The 17,980-nt window shown below is 42.6% G+C and overlaps 1 protein-coding gene across 2 annotated transcripts in view; it reads right to left on the minus strand.

Annotated features, from left to right (window-relative positions):
* pex7 (peroxisomal biogenesis factor 7) overlaps positions 1–16,025 on the minus strand; it is a 64,733-nt gene extending 48,708 nt beyond the window's left edge. Inside the window, exons 1-4 of one of the 2 annotated variants that reach the window (XM_078400211.1) lie at positions 15,798–16,025; positions 11,521–11,578; positions 10,070–10,220; positions 2,065–2,142 (exon numbers count right to left, since the gene is read on the minus strand). In XM_078400211.1, coding sequence (XP_078256337.1) covers positions 2,065–2,142; positions 10,070–10,220; positions 11,521–11,578; positions 15,798–15,921 — 411 coding nt within the window. In that variant the 5' untranslated portion in view covers positions 15,922–16,025. Of the gene's footprint in view, positions 1–2,064; positions 2,143–10,069; positions 10,221–10,548; positions 10,687–11,520; positions 11,579–15,797 lie in introns of those variants that run through there. The other variant, XM_078400212.1, reaches the window with a different exon arrangement.
* Positions 16,026–17,980: the final 1,955 nt, after the last annotated feature.

Consider the following 17,980-nt stretch of genomic DNA (forward strand, 5'->3'; position numbering starts at 1 on the left):
AGTTTAAGAATAAGGGGTAGGCTATTTAGGACTGAGATGAGGAAAAACTTTTCACCCAGAGTTGTGAATCTGTGGAATTCTCTGCCACATAAGGCAGTGGAGGCCAATTCACTGGATGTTTTCAAGAGAGAGTTGGATTTAGCTCTTAGGGCTAACAGAATCAAGTGATATGGGGAAAAAGCAGGAAACAGGGTACTGATTTTGGATGATCAGCCATGAACATATTGAATGGAGGTGCTGGCTCAAAACTACTCCTGCACCTAATTTCCATGTTTCTAAGTTAAAGGGCAAGATCAGTGACCTGGAGTAAAATGAATTGCCTTGAGAAAGTAGTGGTGATTCATTGCCCTGAACTGCTGTGTCTTCAATGCAATTCCATAGTATATTCTGTAGGATTCACAATGAACTTAACAGTTCATGATGATGTAGAAATGAGGAACTGCAGATGTTGGTATACACAAAAGGGCACAATGTGCTGGAGTGACTCAGCGGGTCAGGCAGCATCTCTGGAGAACATGGATAGGTAATGTTTTGGGTAGGACTCTTCTTCAGACTGGACTAGGGGATGAGGGGGATGAAGGAAGAAAGCTGGGAGAGATGATGTGTTAAGATGCGGAGGCTGCAGTGGTGAAAGGTGAAGGTGATGTCCTGGAGTGGAAAAGCCTCCTCTTGGGACCAAATGCGGTGGCGATGTAGGAATCGAGAGTAGGGATTAGCGTCTTTGCAAGATGCAGGGTGGGAGAAAGTGTAGACCCAAGTGTAACTGTGGGAGTCCATAGGTTTGTAGTAGACCTCAGTCGATAGTCTGTCCCCTGTGATAGAGACAGGGATCGAGAAAGTTGAAGTCTGAAGAGGTCATTGAGTTACTCCAGCACTTTGTGTCCATTAAAGTCGGGATGGGTATCAAGGAGAGGGAGTGGGGGGGGGGGGGGGGGTAGGAACAGTGGCCGTGGTGGGATTAGAACTTGGAGGTGCTGGTGTACCCATTATGCTCTTGCCCCTGCTTGCAGCAATGGTCATGACTTGAAGGTCTGAAGTATCTTGTAAAAAGCAGACATTACCTTTTTGCCTTTTCTATTCTGCAGAGATGAACTCCTGCACAGCTAAAACATTTCCAGTAAATTCGTTTTGCAATTGATTGTTCGACCCTTCATGTTCAATGAAATTATAAAATTTGATGCTCAATAAATTCAAAATTAGATTGCAACTAATCATTCCACTGGCACTCTGTTGCTGGTAGCCTTTTAAAACATCAAGGCAACTTCAGCTAGATGATCAAACTTTGTGAGATAGTTTCCTAAATGCAGAGGACTCCAACATCAATCACCCATCCCCAGTAGTTCTATGTTATCTCACTTTCTTATCCACTCCCTACACATGAGGGGCAATATTACTGAGGCCAATTAACCTATAAACCCACAAGTCTTTGGGATGTTGGAGGAAATCGGAGCATCCGGACAAAACCTAAGTGACACAGGGAGAACAAGCAAACTCCACACAGACAGCACCCGAGGACAGGATTGAACCCGGGTCTCAGGTGCAGTGAGTTAGCAGCTCTACCAGCTGTGCCATTGCAGGCAGAGTTTGTATGTTTTCCCTGTGACTGCTTGGGTTTCCCCCAGATGCTCCAGAAGCTAAAACCAATGGCAAGATCTTTTGGCAATTCGAACTGCTGCAAGGCCCTCAAGGCTGTGCATGGGCAAAGCCTCTGTCTCCATTACCCGAGGCTTACTCGCTGCTCCTCCACCTCACACGAATGTAGCAGCCAGAAGATGCCAGGTAACTGAGAGCCAAGCAACCACGAGAGGTCAGCGCAGCTCAAGGCTACCACGGGGTAGGGCCCCGCTCATGAGCTGGTTCAGTCCATCTGCCTGAATGCGGGCTGTCAATTATGGTAGGCACTCCTCTCTCCGACAAAGTATGGCTGCCAATTAAGCTTTGTTACATTTGTTTTTGAAGAGTTACTTGAATGTCATTTTCATTTTTGGTATGTTCAAAATAAAAACCTTGGAAGAAAACCAACCCCCATTTTTATCAGAATAAAAAATGTCAGAATATACTTACTACTTTGATAGTTTGATCCCACGATCCAGAAACGACCAGATGTTCTCCCCGTGTTGGACTCCAATCCACGCAGTAAACCTGTGACGGGGAAAAAAACACCCAAAAGTGAAATGAGCAAAATGAAATTCACACAAAGGCAGGCTCGGCGATCGTTTTGCACAACATCTTTGCTCAGTCCGCCTTAACCAACCTGATCTCCTGGTGACTGAGCACTACAACTCCCCCTCCCACTCCCAGTCTGACCTTTCTGTCATGGGTCTCCTCCAGTGTCATAGTGAGGCCCACCGCAAATTGGAGGAACAGCACCTCATATTTCACTTGGGCAACTTACAGCCCAGTGGTATGAACATTGACTTCTCCAACTTTAGATAGTTCCTCTGTCCCTCTCTTCCCCTCCCCTTCCCAGTTCTCCCACTGTCTTCCTGTCTCCACCTATATCCTTTCTTTGTCCCGCCCCCCTGACATCAGTCTCAAGAAGGGTCTTGACCCGAAACGTCACCAATTCCTTCTCTCCAGAGATGCTGCCTGACCTGCTGAGTTTCTCCAGCATTCTGTGATACCTTCAAAATGAAATCATTTGTAAGGGTGTCAGCGGTTATGGGTCGAAGGCAGGAGAATGGGGTTGAGAGGGAAAGATAGATTAGCCATAATTGAATGACAAAGTGGACTTGATGGGCCGCTTGGCCTTATTCTGCTCCTATCACTTATGAACATGAGATAATCTGTCTCTGGATAGAAGAGCCAAAGTAGAACTTGGGATGTGAAACTTGGAATGGCTTTTTGACAAGAGCTTCATCATACCCTTTTTGACATGAATTTCATCACATCACCAACCTGTGGTCATCAACAAGGTTACCTCCACTTAACCCCAAAAAGATGGTCATGTTCTCCTGCTGCATTACCCCAGCACTGTGTCTCTTTTTTTAAACCAGCATCTGCGGCTCCTTGCTTTTAACCTAACTTAATTGTTTTTATTTGATGAAACAGTCTGTGATAACTCTCCTGCACTGAGGAAATGTCACCTCAGCAACAACTCCTACAAGAATTAAGTATGATTCAATGATATCATCGCTCATTCCATTCAAAGAAAATATATTTCCTTTGTTTAAGGTAAAGATGTACACAGCACTCTGGTGCAGCTGTGCACCATTTTAATTCCATTCTCGTTCCCATACCAACCTGTCTTCCTGCAGCCACCTCCACTGCCAGAGTGAGGCCACATGTAAACTGAAAGAATGGCGCCTCTTAATCCACTCGGGTAGCCTACAACGTTGAATATTGAATTCTCAGTTTTTTCTTTCCCCCCCTTCTGCTCTAACCAGCTCCTCTTTCTTTCAGTACATCTTTCCTTCCATTCCCTTCGCCTCCGTGTGTTCCCTTCACGTGCTCCTGTTTCTATTTGCTACTGGATATATTCAGTGTCTACAGAATTTTCTGTTTTATTTCAGGTTGACTATATCTGCGTTTTTATTTGCTTTTGACAAAAAAACACTGATTAGACAGCCTCAACTGCAACAACACAGGTGGAAAGAGCAGCAATCAAAGACGATGATCATTCTGTGCCCTTTGATCACAGAGGATATGCCACTATGATATTATGGGTACTTGAGAGATGAATTAACTAAAGTTATTTGGGAAATTAGTTTACCAATGGATAAATAATGATAACGATCAAAATATTTCATAATTCAATGTACATTTCATTTTGCACAGAATTATTTTTAATGTTCTGAAAGAATAACAGCAGAGAAAACAGGTTCAAAATTCACTGCACTTAGTAGGTTGTAAATATGACATGTTTTATTTGAAAGATATAAAAATATAACTATAGGCGAGTTAGCCTACATCTGCTGTTGGCAACAGAGAGAGTTTTACTGGTTGTCTAAAGCTGTGGTTCAAGTGAATGAAATTTCCACTATACGGCACTTAACCAGGATTCAGGTGTAGGAGCCAGGCTTTCGACAAAAGACTACTTGGGCCACATTAGAACATGTCCGATCCCTTGTGAACAGCAATTTCAGAACAATAGTAGATATGCCTCATTGGCAAGGACAGAGGACTGGTTAGATACTGGTAGAAGCAATTGTTTAGGTACTGATTTAAGTCATTTTCAGAATGGCAAATTTTTATTATTTTTTAATTTTTTAGAGATACAGCGCAAAAACAGGCCCTTCGGCCCACCGAGTCCGCACCGCCCAGCGATCCCCACACATTAACACTATCCTACACCCACTAGGGACAATTTTTACATTTGCCCAGCCAATTAACCTACAAACCTGTACGTCTTTGGAGTGTGGGAGGAAACCGAAGATCTTGGAGAAAACCCACGCAGGTCACGGGGAGAACGTACAAACTCCGTACAGTACAGCACCCGTAGTCAGGATCGAACCTGAGTCTCCGGCGCTGCATTCGCTGTAAGGCAGCAACTCTACCGCTGTGCCACCGTGCCACCCATTATTACTAGTGTGATACTGCGGGGATCAGGACTGGACCCTCCGTTTTCAATATTTATATTAATGATTTGGATAAAAAGATAAAAGACGAACATCCAAGTTGCCTGATAATCCAGCTAGGTGAGAAGGTCAGTTTGAGGATACAATGGACAATAGGTGCAGGAGTAGGCCATGCGGCCCTTCGAGCCAGCACCGCCATTCAATGTGATCATGGCTGATCATTCACAATCAGTACTCCGTTCCTGCCTTCTCCCCATACCCCCTGACTCCGCTATCATTAAGAGCTCTATCTAACTCAAAGAGTCTGGAAAGAGATAAAGCCAGCTTAAGCTGTGAGCAACAATTTATAAATATGAAATATAAAAAGAGGTTATTGACTGATAGGAAAAATATTAAAGGATAACTCAGTGAGAAACTTGTAAATCATTGTGTGAGAGTGATCGAGAAATACGAGTTCATGATGTGCAGGTTTGCAAGTATTAAAGGCAGTAAAATGTACTCTTTGGTGGTCGGAATGCAAAAGCTAGGTTTGCCCAGGGATTTGGCAAATCCACATCTGGAGTAGTGGGTGAAGTTTTGGTCTCCATTTCTAAAGAATAATTCTGTGTTTTTGGCAGTTTTTAAAAACGTTTCAGTGCAGTACAGATTTACTGGACTGATTTCTAGGATTAGGGAATTTATCAGAAGAAACAAAACTGAGCAAGGTTGGCCAAAATTTGTTGGGGCTTCGGAGAGTGAGATGTGACTTCACTGAGAAATGCATGATCCAAGAGGAATTGTTGGGGATGAATCAAGGAACTGTTTCCTCGAGCTGGAGAGACTTGAACAATGGAGCACGTTATCACGACAGGGATCAGCCATTTGGAAATGCAGTGAGGAGAAATCTACTTTAAGCAGAGGAGTAAATAATCTGCAGAATTTTCTGCAAGGGTCTGAAGAAGGGTTCCGACTCAAAACGTCACCCATTCTTTTTCTCCAGAGATGCTCCTTGACCCGCTAAGTTACACCAGCACGTTGTATCTATCTACAGAATTTTCTCACTCTGTTATGGATATCCAATTATTGAATATACTTAGATGAGTAGATTTCTGTGCACCAGGTTTATCAGTTAGGCATATGGACTTAAGGTATGGAATCAGCCGCAGTTTTATGAAGGTCAAGGCAGGCTCACAAGGGCCAAATGACCAACTCATGTTTCAATGTCTTCCTGCGATCATTTGTTTACCATTTCCTACCATCCAAAATGACCTACATATTCTTGTTGTTTCTTTTCATTAACAAAACCTCAATTCACTAATATATTACCACAAACTGTAATCTTGTGAAACAACTTGTGCATCATCTGATCACGTCTTAGGAAAATCCAAATACGTTACACTAACTGGTTCCAATTTAACTCGTGTGCCATGTACGTTCTCAGAAAGCTAATAGATTTGTCATACACAACTTGCCTTTCATAAGGCTGACTCAGCCTCATTACATTGTGATTTTCCACTTTCCCTTATCATGTCCTAAATAACAGACTATAGTATTTTCCCCGTTACTAACGACCCCAGTTTTCTCTCCTTTCTTTCTTGCCAGCATCGAAGCCACAAGAACCACATTAAAATCTAGTGAATTCTGCACAATCAAAATAAATGAATCTATAACACCTGCAGCTATCTATTATAAAACGTTCAAGCGATGGCCATTTAAGTTAAATAACTGAAGAGTATTTTTTCCTTTTATTTTACCAACATTGAATATTTCTTCCTGATTCTCATCACTCATGATCCTTACAATGTACCTTATCTTCATGTCTTCTCATTGAATGACAGGATGCAAAATACTTCTTTAATAGAACAGGTAATTCCTTATTCCCCCACTGTGACCTTAATATCTTGGAAGGGCTCATATTAACTTTCACTAACCTTCTGTCTGTCTTTTCTTCTTTATTCTTTACTTTACAATTCTAATTTCTCTCTCTATCAACTTCTGGGTCGTCTTTTGCCGAGTTTTCAAACGTCGCAAATTTTCAGTGTTAATACCATCTGAGTACCAACATTGTTTGCCTATTTTAATCTAATACGATCCTTGTCTTCTCTAATTGACCACAATGAATACCTACTGCGAGTGGAGCTCTTATTCAGGTGTTCAGCGAAACGATCGCCGAGCCTGCACTTGGTCTCGCCGATATACAGGAGTCCACACCTGGAACAGCGGATACAGTAGATGAGGTTGGAGGAGGTGCAAGTGAACCTCTGCCTTGCCTGAAAAGACTGTCGGGGTCCTTGGACGGAGTCGAGGGGGGAGGTAAAGAGACAGGTGTTGCATCTCCTGCGGTTGCAGTGGAAAGTACCTGAGGAGGGGGTCGTTTGGGTGGGAAAGGACAAGTTGACCAGGGAGTTGCAGAGGTAAAGGTCTCTGCAGAAAGCAGAAAGGAGTGCAGATGGGAAGATGTGATTAGTAGTCAGGCATGTGAGTGAGGTCAATAAAAGAGGAAAAGAGCCGAGCGCTTGTGGTACAACGGAGGTCACAAAATTCTCGAACATTTACACACAAAAGTACCCGTTTCAAGCCTCTTTTAGTGCATTTCAAAGTAAAAACAGACATCACAAAAATAATGTGAATATGTCACTGTACACTAATAACATTTTGAAGTAAATTCGCACATTAATTGATAATCAGCTCAAAAAGGTGGTAATTGGCTTTTCTGCTGTGTTTTATATTTTAACACTGTCTTAATTAATTTAGTTTTATAATCTTGCATTTAAATTTAATATTGACTCATTACAGTTAGACCACTGATGTTCTGGCACTCTTGGTTCCAGAGCTTTGCTGGTTTATGCAGCAGGCCAAGGAAGCCGGCTATGGGGATAGATTTGCTGGCTCCAGCTGGGCTGGAGTTCCAGAGCCCCGGCCGCAGGTTGCAAATTCAACTCACCGATCGGCCGTGGAAGTTCCGATGAGGTAGAGATTGGCTGCCTTGCCCAGCCTTGGTGCCACATTTTCGGACAGACTTCCAGGGCGCCGGGGGATTTCTCACGGAACCTCTAGCAACCTCTAGCGGCCGAATTGACAAATTGGCCATGGAAGTCCCGATGAGGTCGAGATTGGCTGCCTTGCCCAGCCTGGGAGCCACATTTTCGGAGACTTCCAGGGTGCGCGGGGGGGCTGGGGGGGATTCCTCGCGGAACTCCTAGTGACCTCCAGCGGAACACTAGTGTTCATTACGTCATACATCGTTTGTTTTTTTCACATGCCTGAGTAGTGGGATCCGTTGGAGGTGGCGAACATGTCGGAGGATTATGTGCTGTATGCGATGGCTGATGGGAGTGGAAGGCGAGGATAAGGGGAACTTTGTCCTTGTTACGAATAGGGGAAGGGGAGCAAGGGGAGCAAGAGCGGAGCTGTGGGATATCTAAGGAGACCCTAATCAGAGCCTCATCTATAATGGAAGAGGAGAACCCCCATTTCCTAAAGAATGAGGGCATCTCTGATGACCTGGTGTGTAACACAATAGACAATGGCCCTTCGAGCCAGCACCGCCATTCAATGTGATCATGGCTGATCATTCTCAATCAGTACCCCGTTCCTGCCTTCTCCCCATACCCCCTGACTCCGCTATCCTTAAGAGCTCTATCTAGCTCTCTCTTGAATGCATTCAGAGAATTGGCCTCCACTGCCTTCTGAGGCAGAGAATTCCACAGATTCACAACTCTCTGACTGATTTTTTTTCCCCCATCTCAGTTCTAAATGACCTACCCCTTATTCTTAAACTATGGCCCCTTGTTCTGGACTCCCCCAACATTGGGAACATGTTTTCTGCCTCTAACGTGTCCAACCCCTTAATAATCTTATACGTTTCGATAAGCTCTCCTCTCATCCTTCTAAATTCCAGTGTATACAAGCCTAGTCGCTCCAGTCTTTCAACATATGACAGTCCCGCCATTCCGGGAATTAACCTAGTAAACCTACGCTGCACGCCCTCAATAGCAAGAATATCCTTCCTCAAATTTGGAGACCAAAACTGCACACAGTACTCCAGGTGCGGTCTCACTAGGGCCCTGTACAACTGCAGAAGGACCTCTTTGCTCCTATACTCAACTCCTCTTGTTATGAAGGCCAACATTCCATTGGCTTTCTTCACTGCCTGCTGTACCTGCATGCTTCCTTTCAGTGACTGATGCACTAGGACACCCAGATCTCGTTGTACGTTCCCTTTTCCTAACTTGACACCATTCAGATAATACTCTGCCTTCCTGTTCTTACCACCAAAGTGGATAACCTCACACTTATCCACATTAAACTGCATCTGCCATGCATCCGTCCACTCACACAACCTGTCCAAGTCATCCTGCAACCTCATAGCATCTTCCTCACAGTTCACACTACCACCCAGCTTGGTATCATCTGCAAATTTGCTAATGGTACTTTTAATCCCTTTTAAACCCTAGTGTTCATTACGTCCATACATCGTTTGGTTTTTTTCTTTCTTTTTTTCGATCCGATTTCTCCATTTATTTGGCAAAGTGAAAAACGTGGAAACCACGCAAAAAGGATTTTTAAAACGCAGAAATCCACGGAATCGCAGAAAATTCACATGCCCGAGTAGTGGCATCTGTTGGTGGTGGCGAACATGTCGGAGGATTATGTGCTGTATGTGATGGCTGATGGACAGAAGGTGAGGATAAGGGGAACTTTGTCCTTGTTACGAATGGGGGAATTGGAGCAAGAGCGGAGCTGTGGGATATCTAAGGAGACCCTAATGAGAGCCTCATCTATAATGGAAGAGGAGAACCCCCATTTCCTAAAGAATGAGGACATCTCTGATGACCGGGTGTGTAACACATAATCATGGGCACAGATGCGGCGTAGAGGGAGGAATTGGGAGTAGGGAAAGAGAGTCTTTACAGGAAGCAGGGTGGGAAGAAGTGTAGTCTAGATAGCTATGGGAATCAGTGGGTTTGTAATAGATCAGTCGATAGTCTGTCTCCTGTGATGGAGACGGTTTCTGCAGTTCTTTCCTACACATTTCGTCAGTTACAATATCCCCTTCTTATGCTTTAATTGGTGAGATTTTATATTCTGTTCATCCTTTCCCTACTTTTCATTTATCCTGTTTCCTTTCACCTTAATGTATTCTGTTTAACTCCCTCACCATTCCACTTTCATTTCATTTGAACCTACTTCCCTTTATTTCCTTTGCCATTTTCTACTATTTTTCTCTTCGTATTTCCTTCATTTGTTCACAAACTCAACAATTGGACACGGGCATCCCTTGCGGTCTCCCATTTGACAACACTTTGTTAACAAATCCACATTCAGCAAATTTCAGCATAATGGAATGATTATGACTATTTAGCGTCAATCACAGCCAAACCAGCCGTTACAACAATTTCTGGCTCGCTAAGGTCTTTCTCAAGTGAAACCATTTCAAAAGTCTCTACACCGAGAGGATAGATAGGGTAGCTAGCTATACAGAACCTTTTACCCAGAGAATTCCGAAGTTAAGACAACAATTCATTCAAACTGGAAGTTCACCAGATGTACTTCAAAAATTTCACGTTTACCTCTTGAGTATGTTCTTTGAAGACTTGTAGGGGCCCAGAAGGGCCTGCTGTGTCCCATATTTGCAGCGATCCATCACCACTACCAGTGATCAGGACATGTTCATTGTTCTCACTCCACGTAACATCAAAAAGACTATCATTCCAGTCAAAACTAAACAGAAGGATAATTTATTTACATCTGGCTCTCTAAAGATCATTTTATTTCTTTATGAGAGTTCTGAATAGTGGGGTTTATGTACCCAGAAGGACTGATTATGCAAAGATAAATTCTCAAATAATACAAATCTTTATGCCTACCACAAACAGGCACAAAAAAAATGTAAAAGCTGCAGGAAATCTTGTTTAACTAAGAAAGGAAGGGACTTTTCAAAATGAATACATGTCACAAAATGGGAAAACAAGGATAAAATTGGGCTGCAACTTGGGAAACCCATTTCTTTAAGGATGAACCTCATGAAGAGAAAGATAAATCAAATCACCTATCCACTAATTGATCCAAGCAATTTTGCAACAGTTTCTTCTCCGAATACAATTCACTCAGCTTCCCAACTCCTTCATAGCTCCAGGAGCAAAAGCGTCTCCTGAACCCATGGCTCAAAGTACATTTCGCCTTCATCTTCTGATTTAGTGAAAACAACAACTAGCAAAATGTGCAAGAAGCAAGAATGCCTCTAGGCAGGAATGTTAGATTTCCATATCAAGCCTAGAATGTTATGAAAAAATTATTAACATTTTTAAGTAATAGTTACTCATGTCTACGTTACGCATGACATATGAATTACATTACAGTAAGTTTGAACATCTGGTCCACACTTTGATTGACCGGGTATGCTCCAACTTTGAAAAAAATCCATTAAATGTTGCTTTCTTGATAGCTAGTTGGTTCATTTTATCTTGCAATAAACACTTGGTAAGGATCCCAATATGTTACAACTGTTTTGATGGTGTCAGACTGGCAGATTTTCCAGATGTTATTCCAAGCAGTACCCCACTTTTACTTCCCTATTTTTTTTTTAATGCTACTCAGTAGTTTTATAAAATTTCCAGTAAACCTGAAAAGTTTAAAGGGGGCATGGGAAATGGGACCCCAGAGAATTGTAAGGGAGCACGGGAAAAGTGAGTTTCAAGTGTGAGGAAACTTACACTTAATCTTGATTAAACTGGATTTCAAGGTGAGAAAGGGAATCCCAGTGAAATGCAATAAATTTCAAGGGAGTGCAGGTACCATCGTCCAAAGAGTCAGATGACAAAATAGCTGAACCTCTGAACATTCGGATAACAGATTATCAGAGTTTTACTGTAGTTGGTATTAGAATTATAATATTCATCACTTGCCTTTTAATGAAGAAAAGCCAACTGATTAACTTTACACTAAGCAGAAACCCAAATGTTATAATTTTATTGCCTCTGTTAACATTAAGGACATTAGGGAAACTTTCATTTTACAGTACCTCCTGACAATGTTAATTCCAGTTTCCGTCTGTTCCAGCACCACTAATGTTCCACATCCTGAAAAGTAGCGCATGCAAAATAATCAAGCACAGGCAACCACTGGAGAACCACAAATGAAACATGCAGGCAACCCCCATATTGTGAGGAAGGAGTTGTACTCCTAGAAAACAAATGAGAATCATTCCAAAACACAAAATCGCTGAACATATCGCAAAATGCAAGTTGAAAAAAAATATGTTTAGTTTTTGAATTTATCTATTTATCTATGTATCCATCAATCTAACTATTCATCTATCTACCTGTATTTATTTGCCTATACATTTATTTATTCTGTTATTTACTTACCTAACTACCTATCTATCTATGTACCACAAATCCAGTGTGAGCAAAATTTATTCCCTATCTTAATCTTTTGGGTAGTCATTTGCAAATTCTACAAGGGTAAATTTCTGTAACACAGGGGCGCCTGTATTTATTACTATGGTATTAATAAACCACATTCAACATATACGAGGATCTGAGATTTTTAAATACTACAAAAATTCTATACCTTAATTTCGCAATGATTTCAAGCTGCAGTTTGTTTCCATTATGCAGCCAAACTGCAATAAGTTTGTTAGTAATCTGATGTTTACAGGTCGCGACAGAATTGTAATAATCGTAATTTTTCTACATAAATATTGAAAAAAGGAAGTATGCACATTTTTTTAAAATAAGGCAATATTCAATCCAGTTTACCACTGTTTAAGGTTAAAACTTTGTTTCCCTGAACTGAACACCAGTGATTTACCTCTAGCAGCCATATGGCCTGAACATGAGCAAGCAGCACATTTATGTCGAATCAAAACCAAAAGGAATTTTTCCACATTATAAATTTACATGGTTTTTAAAAGAATTATGAGATGCATTTTCTAATATCAACAGGTCAAAACCTGACAATCCCGACACAACCATTTACACTTATTTCAGAAAGGGAATTTTACGTAATGTTATCCCCAAATAAGTCATCGCTCAAATAGTGAAGAAAAAGTAAACTAAATTTAGAAATGTAGAATGATTATACCTAACAATAAACTTAATTTATACTTAATTCATTTAAGAATATTGCTGAATCTAAACATTCACATGGGGCAAGCAATTGAGGTCCGCAAACATGTTCCATCATTCAGTTCGATAATGAAACTCAAGTTTGCATCATATCCTCACATTCCTGAGCTAATAAAAATCAATCAATGGCAATCTTCAATGCTTCAACTGATCCATTATTTATAACCTTCTAGTAAAGGCAAACTTTCAATTCTGCTACCCTGTATGAAGAGAGCTTCCTATCAATCACGAATGGCCTAGCTATAATCTTACTAAGCCCACTCACTATGTCATTCCTGTGAGAAACTAGACATATCTACGCAACCTGTCTTGATCATTTATCTTTTAGAATCGGTTAACATCAAAGATACTAGAGGAACAAGATAGACCACTTGACCCTAAAAGCCATAGTACGTCAAGGCGCCCTTTTAGTAGGCAGAAACTTGCAGAAACACTTAAAAAGAAAAATAACAAAAATCTGTGAATTGATAGATGAGATATATTCTGCATTTTAATGGTATAATCACACATATTGTTCCCCAAAAAGACTGATTACACTGCGAGAGGCATAACAAACGGCGGGGTTTGCCTACTAAAATGGCTCCTTTGCGTACTACACTTCAGTATAGACGATTTCAACAGAGTGGTCCACCTTGTTCCTCTAGTATCTTTGGTTAACATTCTGGGGAGCCTGAGGGCTAAGACTCATTTAGGTAAAATAAACTGTACCAGAAGACAAGGAAGGGAAGAATTTTGAATGGGGATGGCTGGAAACAAGAAATTCAAACAATCTAAAGCAAGTATTGAGGACATATTCATATATTTGGTCCATTAATCCTGAAGACCCAATTTCAAAACAATAATTGTTGCCACTTGTTAGCACGATCAAGCTAAATCCTTCTACAGTGTGTAAAGCACATTCTATGTGGAGAAAGGGAGTTGTGCTCCGATCAAAATTTATCCTGCATATATAATATAAAGATTAGTAATAGAACGAGAAAACACTATTTTCATTTTGGATTTTAAGCATCTATGCTTTCCTGCCTTCTAATTTAAAAAATGACCAATATGCACACCTAAAGTCAGGTAAATTATATAAATTCAAGTCTTTCATTTCTCATTTTGCCTCCACTTCTTTACTGTGATCAGATTTGAGATTTCAGTCATGTGTAACAATAAAGTCCCTAATGTGTAGAAAGGAAATGCAGATGCTGGTTTAAACCAAAGATAGACACAAAATGCTGGAGGAACTCAGCAGGATAACCAGCATCTCTGGAGAGAAGGAATGGGTGACGTTTCAGTTCGAGACCCTTCTCCAGACTGAGAGTCAGGGGAGGGGAGATCAAGGAAAATGTAGAATAGATCATTGTTAGCTCGGAGAAGGTAAACACCAAAGCAAACCAAGATAAAATGTAATCAGGGACAGTTAGACTGGTCGAAGAACTGGGAAGGGGTGCTGTTTCTCCAATTTGTGCTGGGCCCCACTCTGACAATGGTGGAGGACTACGACAGAAAGATCAGATTGAGAATGGGAGGGGGAGTTAATGTGTTTAGCAACCAGGACATCGTGTAGGTTTAGGCAGACTGAGCAGAGGTGTTCAGCGAAACAATCGCCAAACCTGCGTTTGGTCCACACCTGGAACAGCGGATACGGTAGATGAGGTTGGAGGAGGTGCAAGTCAACCTCTGCCTCACCTGAAAAGACTGTTGGGGTCCTTGGACGGAGTCGAGGGAGGAGGTATAGGCACAGGTAATAGTCCCAAATATGATCCCTGCTAATTCTGCTTTAGACCAACACCAACCATTGCTGGACACAAAGTGCTGGCATAACTCAGTGGATCAAGCAGCATCTCTGGAGGAAAAGGATGAGCGATGTTTCTGGTTGAGACCGATCTTCAGCCTCAACCCAAAACGTCACCCATCCTTTTTCTCCAGAGATGCTACCTGACCCGCTGAGTTACTCCAGCACCTTGTTACTATCTTTGGTATAACCTAGCAACTGCAGTTCTTTGCTTCTTCCTTCAGCTGCTCATAATAAACAGGAACTATTTGTAGGAGCCATTTATGCTTAATTCAGTTATTGTCATTGTGTTATGGCTATGTTTTAATATTTCTAGTTTATGTCTTTTTTGCCTGCTTGTGGGTGTGACTTAATGCGTAATGGGGAGGGTCTAGATGGGAGGAGGCTAGTGTGTCGACAGAGGTTGTAGGTCAGTTTAGACTCGGAGGATGGTGAGCATACAGTTCTTTACCATGCGCTCGCACCGGTTATATTTGTAAGAACCATACTGTAATAACTGCAAGAATTTCTAGATATTGTTTGAAGAAGAAACAGTTGATAAAGTACGGAAACTGATGAATTACTCTATGATTTGTGCTACTTTAATAAAACCAATTAATGAAGAAAAGGAGTTTGAAAGATTCGTTTTGTCATATGCGACGTGTGCGTAAGCTATAACTACATTTCATCCCCGAGAAGTAATGGCTATCGAAGTGGGATTTCGAGATGGTATAGAAACTGCCATTACACTATTAATATTTTTTGAGTGAAAATCAATCCCATTTTAATGACTGTCTAATGATAATCATTGTTGCATGCTTTATTTCACAACAATAAGCCTTGGATGGAAAATTTTGCAATTTGACAGGGGCTGTCCTTCAAATCTTCATACAACAGATTAATTACTGTATAGCAAAAGCATTAACAAACTTTTGGGGACATCTGATACATACACAACGGCAAGAGTAATAGATGTGTCAGAGATGTGTTTGTAATAAAGACTGAAATAGGCCGTTTGGACCAAATGGTCCGTTTCAGTGCTATATGTTTAAACGCTGCATCCAGACACAATGTCTGTGTAATTTACAACCAGGATTATTTATTTAAATATCACATGGGATAAACTGTACCTGACCCCAATTAGTCACTGAGCACAGAAACAGGCATTTTGCCCCAACTTGTCCCTGCTGACCCATTCACGAGTCCCACCTACACGCGTTTGGCCCAAACCATTCCTCTGCATGCAACTGTCAATATGTCTTTTAAATTGTTATGTAAAAATAGCAATACACAAGTTCATCGAACTGACTAGATAAACTGTTTTGGAGGCATTTTGCATTAGTTTCTTGTTCTTAAAATAAAATGCCCAACTCTAATCACAAACGATCTCTTGTGTGTCGGCCACGGTACCTGCGATTCCGTAGTACTGGGAGGTAGCGCAGGCCAATCTGGACGGTAAATAGGGAGATATTTCTACTGCATAACCGTGCCGGGCTGGCACCCGGAAGGTTTTAATCAATGCAGCGTCCGTCATTCTTCATTGTTAAGTAAGCAAAGTGAGCAGCGAGACAGAGAGCGAGCGAGCGAGCGAGCAAGCAAGCACTTTGCAACCTGCAACACTGCCCGCGACCCACGGAAGCTGCAACGCACTCTCGCGACGCAGTCGTCAACACGCAACAGAACGCGAGCCCAGATCCGGCGGCGCGCGGCCGCTGCCGTAGAACGCGAGCCCAGATCCGGCGGCGCGCGGCTGCTGCTGTAGAACGCGGGCCCAGATCCGGCGGCGCGCGGCCGCTGCTGTAGAACGCGAGCCCAGATCCGGCGGCGCGCGGCCGCTGCTGTAGAACGCGAGCCCAGATCCGGCGGCGCGCGGCTCCTACAGAACGCGAGCCCAGATGTGGCGGCGCGCGGCCGCTGCTGCCGAACGCGCATCTGGGCCGGCGGCCGCACGGCGAGGGGTAGGGTTGGGCTGCTTTCATGTAATTGGTGTTAACATTGCAAAATTAAAAGAGCCTTTTCATGAAAGGCTGCAACAAACTGTGTTCATTTAGACTGCAGTCTGGAGACGGTTTTCTCTCCAGAGATGATGCTGCCTGTCCCGCTGCGTTGCTGCAGCATTTTGTGTCTACGGTGTAAATCAGCATCTGCAGTTCCTTCCTGCACAGTGCTCATTTGGTGTGTGTAATCACTATCAGCTAAATTAGACGCAAGAAAAACAGGACGTTTACAAGCAAGGACATTTAATGATAGCGAAAATAAGCGAGATTTAACTAAATGCTTGTAAACCTCTGCTTGCTGTTTCCAAAGTTTGGCTCAGGATCTCTCACATTTTAACGACATTTACTGAACCTAATTTGTCATGTATAAATCCCTCCACGGCATGACTCCATACCAATGTAGTGGAGTCTTTCTTCACCCGCACCGCCCCCCTTAAAAAAAACTTTCTTCATATAATAATCAACTACACAAACAGGTCATGGTCCCTGGCATGCATATCGATATGTTCTCATAATATTTACAATATGTCAGCCTAATGATTTCTTCCCAAATGGTTTAGAGATGACAACATGGCACCTTGTCCAATTGATTAATTGAAAGATGCAGCATGAAAGCAAGACGCTCAGCCCTCCGTGTCCACCCCGACCATCAAGCACCCGTTCACACTAATTCTATGTTATCCCAATTTTTCCATCCATTCCCCACACATTTGGGGTGATTTACAGAAGCCAATTAACCTACAAACTCACGTCTTTGGGCTGCGGGAGGAATCCGGAGCACCTGGAGGAAAGTCACACAAGTCACAGGGAGAATGTGCAAACCCCACTCAGACAGCACCCGAGGGTTGGGTCAAACCCGGACATCTGACGCTTTAAGGCAGCAGGCCCTGGAGTTTAGCGGTAGAAGGATACCATACTGTGACATTCCCCCGCTGAGCCTTGCAACGGCCGCACAAAACTTTGCTGCATCATACAGCGTGGGCCTGCAGCTTGGAGCTCACCAATTGGTAACATTTGCTTGTGATGTTCTCCAAACGCTGGAATGTCAACGCGATTTGTGCAGAACAAAGTGCACCATGGCCAAGTTGATAATCTTCCAGCACAGTTCAACATGTGTCTCAGTTTGCATCTCTGGGAACAGACGCCAGAATCCTGTGTAACACAGCTGGTCGGAATGAACCTGAACTTGCTTCCCCTTCCACTTCTTAAACAAAAACAGAAAATGCTGATAATACTCAGTTGGTCAGGCAGCAACTATGACAAAAGAAACAGAGCTAACATTTTGGTTTCGAGACCAGTGCTAGATGAATTCAGTAGAATATTCTGTTTCTCTTCCCACAGACACGGCCTGACCTGAGTATTACCACCTTTCCCTGTTTTTTCTCAAACTGCTGGAGCAGCATGGTGGCGCAGCGGTAGAGTTGCTGCCTTACTGCACCAGAGACCCCGGTTCGTTCCTGACTACGGGTGCTGTCTGTACAGAGTTTGTACGTTCTCCTCGTGACCTGCGTGGGTTTTCTCCAGGATCTCCGGTTTCCCCCCACACTCCAAAGACGTAGAGGTTTGTAGGTTAATTGGTTTGGTGTCATTGTAAAT

This window comes from Rhinoraja longicauda, chromosome 5, assembly GCF_053455715.1.
Source record: "Rhinoraja longicauda isolate Sanriku21f chromosome 5, sRhiLon1.1, whole genome shotgun sequence".
Taxonomy (NCBI): domain Eukaryota; kingdom Metazoa; phylum Chordata; class Chondrichthyes; order Rajiformes; family Arhynchobatidae; genus Rhinoraja; species Rhinoraja longicauda.